Here is a 14779-nt window from a genome sequence, read left to right on the forward strand (position 1 = left end):
ATAAACTTCTCAAGATCTAAAAAAAACTTTTAAATGTACTAACTAACATTTCCACGTCTGTGTAGTTATCTGTACACCTGAACTGACACACCACTAAACTTCTGCTCAAAAGTGCTTAAAGTGCACTTCTCCCTCGGCAGCTCACACAGCAGTGCAGCAGAGCCCCGTGGGGGAGGGGCGGCCACCGGCGGCATTGTGGGACACGTAGTTTTAGCGATAAAAACGGTTCCGGATGTATTAATCGATTAAAAAAAATAATAAATTGGCCAGAGTTTGACACCTATGGTGTAGATCTACTTACAGTGGAAAAGAGAGAAACAAAAGCTTCACTCAAGTAAGAGTACTGTTACAGTGAACTCATGTAGGAGTCTAAAAGTTCAGTTTTATGAAAAAAGTAAATGTAATTCGAGTACTGCCCATCTCTGGCCTTGACTTGGACTTGACTGTAACTTGAGACTACTTTAAGTTTCTCCACAAAAAAACAACACTCTTCTCTTTACAATTGATAGTTAGGTATACTTTGCTCTGTGTTAGTTTCACAGGAACAAACTGGACCAAGATGTTTTTAAGTAGGACCATTTACATTTACATTGGACTTGGAAAGGACTTGGACTTGACTCAGACTTGTGGGCCACAGACTTGAGACTAACTTGAGACTTGCAAAAGACAAGACTTGGCCCCACCTTTGGTCTCGTGACATCATTACTCCTTAGCTGTTGACGAGTCACTATCTAACTTGTTTTAAGGACAGATATCTATTGCAAAATTCAAATGAATGTTCACAAATCAGGCAACATCAGAATGCTCTCCTGTGTATTCTTTCAAGCCCTGTCCTTAGTTACCCACAGTGCAAACGTAAAGCCCAGACTTCCTCCATGACACTTCCTGAAATGCTCTTTAGTAATGGCTATCAATCCCGTGGAACACACGTTGACACGAGGACCAAATAGTGGGAATGGAATCTGTCAAGTGAAGTCTTAACTCTTCTGATCAAAGGCCATGTGACAGTTACTACGGCAACGGCAAGATAACCCTGACAATTTTACGTCAAACAACTGAAATCCATGGAAACTCCTCTTCATGGATGAGAAAGTGTGCAGTGCAGTTGTCTGTGCAAATGATGAATTGATTCCATTACGGTCTCTAGATAAGGGCCAAATAATGGAAACTCACATAAGAACAGACTTTTAATGCCAATATATGCATTTTTGAAAAGTTATAGATGTGACTAGACTTCCATTCAATTATAAATATTCACATACTACAGTAGTCTCCTCCATGTTGTAAACGTAAAGCTTATTGTCTACCTTTTCATTGAATCCATTTTGATTACATAAGCCTCTAAATAGCCATTACAAGCCATGTGTTTGTGCTAGCTGTGCATTTGCCTGGCCAGACAACACTACACTACGACTCCTTGATACAAGTAACAAAAAACACTACGGAGCTCTTTACATGGCTACGGAGTTTCACAAACCCTCCATGTTTTGTTATTTGATTGGCTTCTCTTTTTGTAGTGCAGTACAGTGAGGTGGGATTGCATCTTGTGTGTGTCAAATCAAATCAAATCAATTTATTTTTGTAAGGCCCAAAATCACAACAACAGTTGCCTCTGAGGGCCACAGGGAGAAATGAATCAACAATGTCTGTGGTGGCGATGAAGTCAGACAATGTCTGTGGTGGCGATGAAGTCAGACAATGTCTGTGGTGGCGAGGGACGATGTCCCAGGGTCCTCTGTCCTTAGACTCTCCTTCTCGGCCAGGAAAAACTACAAAAAAAACCTCTTTGGGAAAAAAGCGTAGAAACCTGGAGGAGTTCCAGTGAAGGAGAGATCCGACTCTCACAGACGGACAGACGGACACGAGGAGACTGGAGCTGGACCCACTCTTCAGGCAGAAGAGGGACCGTCTGAGGCGAGCTGGACCCACTCTTCAGGCAGATGAGGGACCGACTGAGGCGAACTGGAGCCACTCTTCAGGCAGATGAGGGACCGTCCACACAGGGCAGGGACCACTTCACCAGGGGAGGGGCATCTGGGTCCACAGGTCCTCAGGAGTGAGAGAAAGAAAAGAAGGCGGTGAACAGTTTGCAAGTGGAATCAAAAAATAAATATTGTTTGATAGCATAAGTAGTCAGAAGAAGAAGAGGATAGTGCTCAAGCTGTCATACTTCCCCCAGCATAGTTACTCCTAGGGCAGCGTAGCTAAAGCTGTGGGTTTATGTTTCTGTTCCTAACTAGTCTGACCATAAGCGATTTCGAAGAGGAACGTTTTAAGCCTGGACTTAAATGAAGAGACTGTGTCAGCATATTTAACATGGGTCGGGAGCTGATTCCATAACACAGGAGCTTGGTAGCTAAACGCTCTACCTCCTACAGTACTTTTAGAGACTCTTGGCACCACCAGAAGGCCAGCATTCTGAGAGCGAAGAGCTCTGTTTGGATGATATGGTTCTATAGCATCTTTGAGGTAGGATGGGGCCATGTCATTTATGGCTTTGTAGGTCAAGAGTAGAATTTTGAATTTGATTCTGGACTCGACGGGGAGCCAGTGAAGAGACTTCAGCACTGGCGTAATGTGCTCTCTTCTTTTTGTTCCTGTTAGTAATCTTGCTGCTGCATTTTGAACCAGTTGAAAGCTTTTTATGGAGCTTTTAGGACACGCTGCAAGCAGGGAGTTACAGTAGTCTAATCTAGTCGTTACAAATGCATGGATAAGTTTTTCAGCATCACTTTTAGGCAGGATTCTTCTGATTTTGGCGATGTTGCGCAAATGGAAATAGGCTGTTTTACAAGCTTGATTTATATGAGCTTTAAATGAGAGCTCCTGGTCAAATAAGACTCCAAGGTTTCTTACAGTAGAACTGGAGGCTACACTAACATTGTCCAGTGTGACTATCTGCTCAGATAGAGCATCTCGTAGGTGCTTAGGGCCAAGCACAATGACCTCAGTTTTTTCAGGGTTAAGAAGCAGGTAGTTTAGTGTCATCCAGGTTTTTATCTCCTTCACACAAGTACTAAGTCTGTCTACTTGATCGCTCTGATCAGGTTTCATTGATAAATACAGCTGAGTGTCGTCTGCAGAGCAGTGGAAGTTAATGTCATTCTTTCTGATAATGTTGCCTAATGGTAGCATATAAAGAGTAAACAGAATTGGACCGAGTACCGAACCCTGTGGCACACCGTAAATTACTTTAGAGCTTGGTGAGCAGCTCTGGTTTACATTAACAAATTGGAACCTATCAGATAGATAGGATTTAAACCAGCTGAGGGCTGTTCCTCCAACACCTACATCACATTCTAACCTCTGCAGTAGAATGTTGTGGTCGATGGTGTCAAACGCTGCGCTGAGGTCCAACAGAACCAGGATTGAGACCAGTCCATCGTCAGCGGCTAATAACAAATCATTTGTGACTTTAACTAGTGCAGTTTCAGTGCTGTGGTGGGCTCTGAACCCTGACTGGAAAACTTCAAATAAGTTATTGTCCTGCAGGTGGCGACAAAGCTGTTTTACTACAACTTTTTCAAGGATTTTAGAGACGAAGGGAAGATTTGAAATAGGTCTGTAGTTTACCAATAGGTCGGGATCTAGATTAGGCTTTTTCAGAAGAGGTTTAATGACTGCATGTTTGAAGGACTGTGGAACATAGCCACTTTGGAGTGAAGTATTTATTATATTAAGAATAGGGTCTATAATTAGGGGGAGAATGTCTTTGAGGAGTCTGCTTGGAATGGGGTCTAGGACACAAGTTGAGCTTTTAGAGGACATAATGGCTGAAGTTATCTCTGCTTGATCAACAGCTGTGAACCTTTCTAGGTTTACAGGTGGATTTATATGGGACGTTAGATTTACAGCTTGGGCTAGTTCAGGGCTAATAGCGGGGGTAATTTCATCTAATTTATCTCTGATTGTTTTTATTTTATTATTAAAAAATAGGAGGAAATCATCAGAGCTAAGTGTAGCTGGGATTGAGGGCTCTACTGCACTGTGACAGTTTGTTAGCCTAGCTACAGTGCTGAAAAGGAATTTAGTGTTACTTTTGTTGACTTCTATTAGATTTGAATAATATCTGGTTTGGGCCTTACGCAGAGCCTGCTTATAGGACAGCAGGCAACTTTTCCATGCTTTTAGGGGTTCTTCGGTGTGAGAGCGACGAAATAATCCCTCTAACTTTCTAACTCTTTGTTTATGTGAACGCAGTTCTTGGTTGTACCATGGGGAGGCGCGCTTTGGCCTAATGACCTTCTGTTTTAACGGCGCGACAACGTCAAGAGCAGACTTCAGAGAATTCATGGTCAAGTCGACACATTGATCACTTAAACTGGGACTAAAACTATTCTCAGCAGGATCACATGACAGGATCACATGACATGTTACTGAATATTGGCTCTATTATTTCTTTGAATTTTGAGATAGATTTTTCAGATATTGTCCTTTTCATTATAACTTTATTTTGTGGGACTGGATGATCTTTAAGAATAAACTGAAAGGTAATTAGGAAATGATCTGACAATATAGGGTTTTGAGGGAGGACAATGAGGTCACTAATCTCTGTTCCATACGTTAGGACAAGATCCAGAGTGTTCTTGTGAGTGTGAGTCGGTTTATTTACATTCTGAGTGAAACCAATGCTGTCTAACAAGGCGCTGAAGGCATTACTGAGAGCGTCATCACTCATGTTCACGTGGATATTAAAGTCTCCAACTATAACTATTTTATCCCAGGCTAACACTAAGTTTGATATAAAGTCAGAAAACTCTGTTAAAAACTCTGAATAGGGACCAGGAGGTCGGTAGATAACTATGAACAAAACTCCTTTTTGGTTTTTCATATTTGGACATGTGATCGACAGCATAAGGCTTTCAAATGAGTGAAATGCATTGTTAGTTTTAGGGCTCATGAGTAGGCTTGAGTGGGAGATCACTGCCACACCACCACCTCGGCCTGTGCTCCTGGCAGTCTGAAAGTTAACATGGGTGGGTGGGGTGGACTCATTTAGTCTGACGTAGTCGTCTTGTTGAAGCCACGTTTCAGTTAGAGCTAGAAGATCTATGTTATAGTCACTAATTAATTCATTAACTAAGAGCGATTTGGAGGAAATTGCTCTAATGTTTAGCAGTCCACATTTTACGTGTTTATTCATTTGTGTATTTGTGATTGTTATTTTCCTTAAGTTATTTGGTCTGACGCCTGAAATATTTTTTCTGAGATGTGACTTTTTGGCATTATTTGTACGAGGGACACGAGGGACACGAGGGACACACACAGTCTCTATCTGTCTTGAATCTGAACACTTCACAGGTAACAGAACGGGCGAGAGTTCAGCGACAGAGGAGCGTCTTGAACTGCTGCTCTGCACCTGGGGCTCATCCCTAGATGTGTGTGTATTGCAGCTTTTTACTAGACGTTCTCTTCACACCTCATCGTTTACATCGAAAAGTAGACGGAATTAGGCACGAATAGTGTGTTTTCCTGGCCACTGTTGCCGTGTAACTAGGGCCAAACACAGATGTCTTTATAATAACCATCAAAGCACAAAACTCAAAGGTATTGATTTTGTTCTGCGTGTTGCAAGGATATTCAGAGGAAATATTTTCTTATTTTCTCTGCATTTGAGAGACACATGCTACAAATAAGTGACTGTGTTTGGACTAAAACCCCAAACTGGATGGTTGTCTGATGCACTCTGTGGTCCAGACCCTCCTGCATTCTAAAAGTATGACTGGTTCTGTCACCACGCAACCGTTTCAACATGCTCCAGTCCTCACTCTTGGCAGCAGAGGGCGAAATATTCCTCATCCAATCGTGCACTTCCAAAGAAAACACTTCCAGGATAAAATGTCCCCAATTAACATATGAATTAATGGCTTTTCTCATATTTAATACATTTGAACGTTTGTCATTTCCCTCCAGGTCTTGACTCCAGCACACGGACCCTGAGCACCCCCAGCCCCGGTCTGATCTTCCCTTCCAAGTCCTGCTCTCTGTCCTCTCCGGCTTTGTCCAGTAACGGCCATGAGACGATCTCCTCCTCTTCATCCTCCGCTGTTGCCGAGACCGTTGCCGTGGTGCACCCTCAGCCCGGCACCCGCTCCAGAGCCTCCAAGTCGCACCACCTCCACGCACCCATAGACCTGCTGCCGGACCACACCCTCCTCCAGATCTTCTCTCATCTACCCACTAACCAGCTGTGCCGATGTGCCCGGGTTTGCCGCCGCTGGTACAACCTGGCCTGGGACCCTCGGCTGTGGGGTAAGTGTGTTACAATGGGGGGATGTTAAAGGTGCTCATGAAAAAGCTTTAAACTCTTTGCAGCAGTCCACTTATTATTGTTCATTTACCTGATGCATTTTGAGCTAACTAATTATTCACTGTGATACGTTTAGGAGTGTTTTTCACAACTTTCAGAAGCCAGAGCTAGTTGTGTTGTCCCACAGTGATACTAACAACAACTAGCATGCTAACAGAGCACTTCTTGCTTTGTGCAGAATAAACGCGCTATAATTAGATAGAGAGAGCACACTGCAGTCTAATTTTAACCCAAATAGATGCTTTTACTGTACATTGTATCTGTGCTGGAACAGAATTTACTTTATTGCATGAAAAAAATGGTTTCAGCCTCTTTAAGATGTCAAATGTTAGTGTTATTTGTTTAGTTTAGCAGTTACATTTTGAATATACTTTATAGAAATGCCCTGTCAAACATTTTCTGCAATTCAAAAGATGTCTGTAACAGTAAAAGTATATTTTACAATGAAAAGGAAATAATGACAATTTCCTGACAACTTTTTAGTGCCAAATAACTCAATACATTATTTAAATACATTTAATTAAAACAGTTTTTAATGAAAACCAAAAAGTATAATGTGTTTCAATTTAATTTGCAGTGGGGGTCCCCGGGTGGCCACATGATTATTTTGGGGGTCCCAGCCTTAAAGGTTTGGGAACCCCTTGTCTTTGTTGTTCCTTCTGCTTTTTAATCATTTTGTTCCAACAAAACTGTATTATCTAAGCCAGTGGTCATGTAGTTTTTCCCACCAAGAAAATATCTGGCTTTCCGACGACCACCAGATACAAACCAGGTTATAATAAAACGCAAAGGAGGACAAATATGTGGATAAAATGAATCTGAAATTAAAAAAACCTGAAGAAGCTTGCCAGGGGTAACACCATAGTGTAAAAAACACCTGAAATATTGTAAAAGCTTCAAATAAATCAGTAAAACTATGCAGTGCAGAGTAACTATACAACAGTGCAATCAGATGTTTGGAATAGAATTATCCTAATACATTTCAATGATTACTTTGCGACGTATGTACAGTGGATTAACGGCGCCCTCCTCAGGTACGGTTCGGCTGACGGGGGAGTTACTTCACGTGGACCGCGCCATCCGAGTTCTGACGCATCGCCTTTGTCAGGACACGCCCAACGTGTGTCTGACCCTGGAGACGGTCATCGTGAACAGCTGCAAGAGGCTGAGCGACCGCGGCCTACACGTGCTGGCCCAGTGCTGCCCTGAGCTGCGCCGCCTGGAGGTGGGAGGCTGCTATAACATCTCCAACGACGCCGTGTTTGAGGTGGTGTCCAGATGTCCCAACCTAGAGCACTTAAACCTCTCAGGTAAGTCATTTCATCAGAAAGTATTTTCAGCTTTAGCAATAGGTTTTAGTAATAAACCTCGCAGTGCACATTTATTTTGTTCTGTAAGTTAATTTACACAAAAGTGTCCGTCGTCGCCCCCTGCTGTCGCTGAGGTCGACCTGAAGACAACTCTCCTGAGAAACCCTGGCTCTTTTTTTAAATGTGTCAATGTGAAATGTTTGTGTATGTGGTTATTCTGTCTTATTTTAATACAGAAAGAAACAAAAACACAGGGGGAGAAGAAAAGCTTTTGCGTCCGTTCTCTGACAATGTATTTTCACAAAGGAGCTGCAGGGGGCGCTCTATCGCCAAAGTCACTTCATTCTGCTTTAAGGCGCTGTACCTGATTTTTACTGTATGAACAATGTGAAAAAAACTGTTTTAGTGGTTTAGTTTAGCTCACTTATCTACTGTTTTCTGAGCATCCAAATCATTCACCAAGACGAATTTATAAATGCACTTAACACAACTTTCAGCGACAAAAGCAGATTTTACTGTCAAGCTAACAAACATCAGCACATTAACAATAAAACACTGTACTTGGATGCAGACAGGACATTACAGTCTCATTTTGGCCCAAAGAGCTGCTTTCACAACATATCTGTACTGGGCAAACCAGATTTAACATAATTACATGAACATGGGCTACAGCCACTTTAAGACAACATGCTCCATAACTGTGTTTATTGCTTGCTGGTCCCACATAATATGACTTCTCAGCAGTTTTTATACAGACAAGGAGGTTTACAATGTAACCTGAATGTTTTTATTCATGTACCACCACAGCCATTTTCAAGAATGGAATGAATATGATTTCTGTTGATGATATTTTGCTGTTCCACATAAAGCAGCACATTCGGTCTCACCAGGTATTTGAGAATATGTACATTTATTTCATGTTAATATAGGGTTATATTATTTATGAAACAGACCAACACATGTTACAATTTTAAGTTGTTATTTAAGAGTGCTCTACGTAACTACTGATGGGAGGTCTGCCACTTTCTTGTCTCCATAGAGCTGGTGTTTCTTTGTCCTGAATGTTCCACACTCTGGCATTAAATGTATCAGGCTTGTATTTGATTAACTTTCTGCATAACTTCCTGACGACATGTCCATCATTCCATGGAAATAGAAAGTTGAAACCATACTTCAGAATATGATGGATATGTTTTATGCCATTCTGTGGAATAGTTTAGTCAAAGGAACAACATTTCCATGGAAACAAGCAGGAGGAGGCTCCTTCACAGTAAGGATGCATGCTTTTCTATGTTTTAAAGTGCAATAAAACAAAAAAGTGCAGCACGCTTGTATATCTAATTGTTGGCAGTTGGACTTGGCAAAAAGCCGTCTCTGAACTATAGTAGAAAAAGCTTCAGTTGTAGTCATCTGGACTCAGTTAGAAAAAATTAAACGTTTCGACTCTCATCCAAGAGTCATTGTCAATAAAAGAATTTATATCGAGAACTCCGATATTAATACTGTTCTGTGGTAAGACCCGCCCATTGGGAGGAGCCTTCCTGAAATAGAAAGAGTTGTTTGTTTCAACAGAAACTCCCCCTTGTATCTACCGAGCTAGCCTATTCAGAATCTTAATGGGCTATTAGAAACCTCTTTGTCTTTGTGAGACCCTGGCTCAACCACCCTGAGTACCTGATTAGCATCTGAATGTCCTTTACCTTTCCAGGGGTTCAGAATCCCATTATAAATAACAGGAAGATTAAACCTAAGCCCTCCATTTCTGTTTAAAGAAGGTCTTTCTTTTTTAACAAAAATAGCTTCCTTGACTCCTCTTTCAAACCATCTTTTCTCCTGCTTAAAACCTTCACCTCACCGTCTTCAAACGAGTGATTAGAGGCTTCAAGATGGAGATGCACGGCGCTCTGTGGTCCTGAACTAGTATTTCTTCTGTGCTGATAAAGCCTCTTGTGTAGAGGCTGTTTCGTCTCACCTATGTACCGTTCTTTACAACTTTCTTCACTGCATTGGATCGAATAAACTACATTGCTCTGTTTTTGAGTCGGCAACTTGTCCTTAGGGTGAACCAGTTTTTGTCTTAAAGTGTTTCCTGGTTTAAAATAAACAGGGACTTCGTGTTGTCTAAAAATTCTCTGCAGTTTTTCCGACAGGCCAGACACATAAGGGGTAGAACGGTACATAGGTGAGACGAAACAGCCTCTACACAAGAGGCTTTATCAGCACAGAAGAAATACTAGTTCAGGACCTCAGAGTGCCGTGCATCTCCATCTTGAAGCCTCTAATCACTCGTTTGAAGACGGTGAGGTGAAGGTTTTAAGCAGGAGAAAAGATGGTTTGAAAGAGGAGTCAAGGAAGCTATTTTTGTTAAAAAAAGAAAGACCTTCTTTAAACAGAAATGGAGGGCTAAGGTTTAATCTTCCTGTTATTTATAATGGGTTATTGAACCCCTGGAAAGGTAGAGGACAATTAGATGCTAATCAGGTACTCAGGGTGGTTGAGCCAGGGTCTCACAAAGACAAAGAGGTTTCTAATAGCCCATTAAGATTCTGAATAGGCTAGCTCGGTAGATACAAGGGGGAGTTTCTGTTGAAACAAACAACTCTTTCTACTTCAGGAAGGCTCCTCCCAATGGGCGGGTCTTACCACAGAACAGTATTAATATCGGAGTTCTCGATCTAAATTCTTTTATTGACAATGACTCTTGGATGAGAGTCGAAACGTCTATTTTTTCAAACTGAGTCCAGATGACTACAACTGAAGCTTTTTCTACTATGGAACACGCCTGGACGAATGAGGGATTACACCGACATACGTCTCTGAACTATACATTTTATTGCCACGCAGCATAACATTCAAGGAAAGAATGGAGACAAGCAGGTGGTGGACCCTCCATCCTAAACATTTGCACTTTAATACATTTTAGAGCAGTCTCAACTCAAACCACAGATATAACGAGCAGTGATTATCTTATAGCTCTTTGATTTGTTGTAACATGTTTCCTCATTTAGGGCTCCACATAATTAATTCTACTACTATTTTCCTGGTGAATATTGAAAATGGCAGGTGCCTGTTGTACCACATTCTAAATCCACGTATGCATCTATAAAAATCTCCCAAACCCGACTGAACGGTTGGCTGCAGGCGGCTCCATAACGTTCCTGAAGGATTGGACTGTGGCTGACGTCATGTGGACTCACAGTTATACCTCTGAAACCTTCTCTTCCTCCTCCTCTTTCTCCTGAAGCTGGCAAAACCATTAGGGAAGCAGTAGAAGCTCTGCCAACCTGCTGCTCCTGTGTGGAAATGAAAAGTCTTTTAGCTGAGAGCGAAGAGAGAGAAGGAAGGGAGAAGGACAGAGAGTTAAGTAGAGGGACAGAAGGGAGCGAGGGAGAAGGAGAAACAGCAAAGAAGCGAGAGCAGAGAGACAGAAGGATAGAGAGCAATGTAGATGGACAGAAGAGGAGGAGAGAGCAAAGGAGACAGAGCAGAGAGACAGAAGGGAAGAGAACAAAGGAGAGAGACCAGACAGACAAAAGGGAAGAGAGAGAGAAGGATAGAGAGCAATGCAGATGGACAGAAGAGGAGGAGAAAGCAGAGGAGAGAGAGCAGAGACATAGACTGGAAGAGGGAAGAGAGAGAGAAGGATAGAGAGCAATGCAGATGGACAGAAGAGGAGGAGAAAGCAGAGGAGAGAGAGCAGAGACATAGACTGGAAGAGAGGGAGAAGTAGAGCAGAGAAACAGAAGGGAAGAGAGGGAGAAGTAGAGTACGCTGAGAGACAGAAGCTGAAAGAGGGAGGAGAGAGCAGAGAGACAGAAGGAAGAGAGAGGAGAGAACTGAGAGGAAAAAGGAGAGAGCAGGGGAGAAGAAAGACAGAGCAGGGAAAGAAAAAGAGAGCACAGAGAAAGGGAGAATGAGAGAGCTGGAGAAGAAGAGAGAGGAGAGAAAGGAGGGAGGAGAGAGAGAGGAAAGAGAAGGATTGTATGAAGTGAGAAAAGGAGGAGAAAGAGAGAGCGCACAGAGAGAAAGAGAGAGAACGAGAAAGTGGAGAATAAATGGTTTAAATGCAACAAAAAAATTAGGTTTGGCCCTAATGTGTCTTAATGTTGGCACCTCTGAGTTAGAGCAGACAGAGTGAGGGAGGAGAAAAAGAGCAAAGAGAAGGAGAAGAGGGAGGGAGGGAGGGAGGGATGGTGGAACAGCCTGCTGCTTTCATTAAGACATTGACACAAATAACAGTCTGCACATTACCACCAGGAAGTCTGCTTCTTTGGAGTAAAAATAGTCCAAATAATGAAATCAAGAGCGTTTGTAACTGAAAGAGACTGAAACCTTAGACTGTGTTGTTTTCAGTCCTGTACAAAGTGTTCCTGCTTCAAAGCCCTCGTGGAGCTCCGTGTACTTTTACTGTGATTACTGTGATTAACTCCTGGAAATATTTGATGGATTAATACATTTCTATATCGAAGGAGGGATGGTTGTATTTGTACTGTTCTAAAAAAGGTCTGGCATTTGAAAACACTGAAGAGGAGACAAAGAGGAAATTGAGCCTTTAACTTTTTTTTGGTCAAATGGCACTTGACTGTTTTTGCAAATGTTGGAAATAGTTTGTCATTTTTATGTGAAAATGGACTGTTTAAACGGTTTCTGCTGTGAAGGATCTACTGCCAGTGTCATCTTTGGAAGTACCACTCCCGAGTAACCTTCTCGCAGCGTACGCAAAACTCAGATACAGTACTTTTACTTCAAATAATATAGTTTATGTTAGAGAAGTTCTTACTCCAGTGGAAGAAATTGGGAATATATTATTAAGTCTATGTCAGATGCTGTTTTGGGGGCCACTATTTGAGAAGGAAGAACTTTTCTGTAACTTATCTGTCCCCGTATAGACAAACAGGAGAAGCGTTACGGATCAGATCTGTGTAAAGGCGCGCTTTAGTAATACAATGACAGAGGTAATTTGATAACAACAAGATAGGTACGTTTAATGCCCTACTATGGAACATGCAGGCAAAACAATAACCTCTCCAGTGGTCAAGAAGGTGATGAAAAGGTTACATAGTTCACCTTTAATGTTACACCATTTAATCAACTTCAGAACCAGATAGAAAAGAGAATAAAAAATATACTTTAAACATTTGTTGCTCAGATTTACTCAGCTTTGGTTCTCTCGACCTCCAGTAGTTCCAGTAGTTCCAGTAGTTCCAGTAGTTCTAGTAGTTCTAGTAGTTCTAGTAGTTCTAGTATTTCTAGTAGTTCTAGTAGTTCTAGTATTTCTAGTAGTTCTAGTAGTTCTAGTAGTTCTAGTAGTTCTAGTAGTTCCAGTAGTTCCAGTAGTTCTAGTAGTTCTAGTAGTTCCAGTAGTTCCAGTAGTTCTAGTGGTTCTAGTAGTTCTAGTAGTTCTAGTAGTTCTAGTAGTTCTAGTAGTTCTAGTAGTTCTAGTACTTCCAGTAGTTCCAGTAGTTATAGTAGTTCTAGTAGTTCTAGTAGTTCTAGTAGTTCTAGTAGTTCTAGTAGTTCCAGTAGTTCCAGTAGTTCTAGTAGTTCTAGTAGTTCTAGTAGTTCTAGTGGTTCTAGTACTTCCAGTAGTTCCAGTAGTTCCAGTAGTTCTAGTAGTTCTAGTGGTTCCAGTAGTTCTAGTGGTTCTAGTACTTCCAGTAGTTCCAGTAGTTCCAGTAGTTCTAGTAGTTCTAGTGGTTCCAGTAGTTCTAGTGGTTCTAGTACTTCCAGTAGTTCCAGTAGTTATAGTAGTTCTAGTAGTTCTAGTAGTTCTAGTAGTTCTAGTAGTTCTAGTAGTTCCAGTAGTTCTAGTAGTTTTAGTGGTTCTAGTACTTCCAGTAGTTCCAGTAGTTCCAGTAGTTCTAGTAGTTCTCTGTGCAGTTCTCTGTGCAGTTCCTTGTGCAGTTCTCTGTGCAGTTCTCTGTGCAGTTCTCTGTGCAGTTCCTTGTGCAGTACCTTGTGCAGTTCTCTGTGCAGTTCCTTGTCCAGTTCTCTGTGCAGTTCTCTGTGCAGTTCTCTGTGCAGTTCTTTGTGCAGTTCCCTGTGCAGTTCTTCAGTAAAGCTTGTCGGCCCCTGTGGCCCGTCACATTCCACTCTGACTCCCTCTTCTCCCTTCAGGCTGCTCTAAAGTGACGTGCATCAGTCTGACCCCGGAGGCCTCTCTGCAGCTGTCGCCCCTGCACGGTCAGCAGATCTCCATCCACTTCCTGGACATGACCGACTGCTTCTCCCTGGAGGACGAGGGCCTGCGCACCATCGCCTCCCACTGCCCGCGCCTCACCCACCTGTACCTGCGCCGCTGCACCCGCCTCACCGACGAAGCCCTGCGGCACCTGTCCCTCCACTGCCCCTCCATCCGCGAGCTCAGCCTCAGCGACTGCCGCTTGGTCAGCGATTTCGGCCTCCGGGAAGTCGCCCGCCTGGAGGGCTGCCTGCGGTACCTCAGCGTCGCCCACTGCACTCGAATCACGGACGTCGGGATCCGCTACGTCGCCCGCTACTGCCCCAGACTGCGCTATCTGAACGCTCGGGGGTGCGAAGGTTTGACGGATCACGGTTTGGGGCACCTAGCGAGGAGCTGCTCCAAACTGAAGTCCTTGGACGTGGGGAAGTGCCCGTTGGTTTCGGACAGCGGGTTGGAGCAGCTGGCGATGTACTGCCAGGGACTACGGCGCGTTAGCCTGAGAGCGTGCGAGAGCGTTTCGGGGCGAGGACTCAAGGCGCTGGCGGCGAACTGTTGCGAGCTGCAGCTTCTGAACGTGCAGGAGTGCGAGGTGTCCCCGGAGGCGCTGAGGTTTGTGAGACGCCACTGTCGCCGCTGCGTCATCGAGCACACCAACCCGGGTTTTTACTGAAGGACATGGACAGGACGGGGGCTCTGACAAGTGGATGTTGAGTTATTCCTGCTACAGATTTGGCCAAACTGAGGGGTATTCCATAAAATACGAGCGAGAAAGTCAGGTCTGTGTGGTAAAGTGGTAAAGTTCTGTAAAATGTCGCGTTAGTCCTAAGTTTGGACTCTTGCATGTTTGTTTACTCGGATCAAATCATCCCAACCAGTTCATTGTTGAGTTGTTCTTCAACTAATTTAGTCATTGATTAGTTATAATCTGGACAACACAGACTCCAAAACATGCCATGTGCTGAGAGAAGAGGTTTT

General features: G+C 43.0%; 1 protein-coding gene across 1 annotated transcript in view; it reads left to right on the forward strand.

Annotated features, from left to right (window-relative positions):
* Positions 1 to 14748, forward strand: part of LOC140364783 (F-box/LRR-repeat protein 7-like) — a 34936-nt gene extending 20188 nt beyond the window's left edge. The window contains exons 3-5 of the mRNA XM_072451144.1: positions 5914 to 6252; positions 7345 to 7620; positions 13738 to 14748. Of these exons, the coding sequence (XP_072307245.1) occupies positions 5914 to 6252; positions 7345 to 7620; positions 13738 to 14474 (1352 nt within the window). The 3' untranslated portion in view covers positions 14475 to 14748. The remainder of the gene's footprint in view (positions 1 to 5913; positions 6253 to 7344; positions 7621 to 13737) is intronic.
* The last annotated feature ends 31 nt before the right edge of the window (positions 14749 to 14779 follow it).

Source organism: Eucyclogobius newberryi, unplaced genomic scaffold (assembly GCF_026437365.1).
Source record: "Eucyclogobius newberryi isolate DKJ021-1_F unplaced genomic scaffold, fEucNew1.0.hap1 SCAF_18, whole genome shotgun sequence".
Lineage (NCBI taxonomy): Eukaryota > Metazoa > Chordata > Actinopteri > Gobiiformes > Gobiidae > Eucyclogobius > Eucyclogobius newberryi.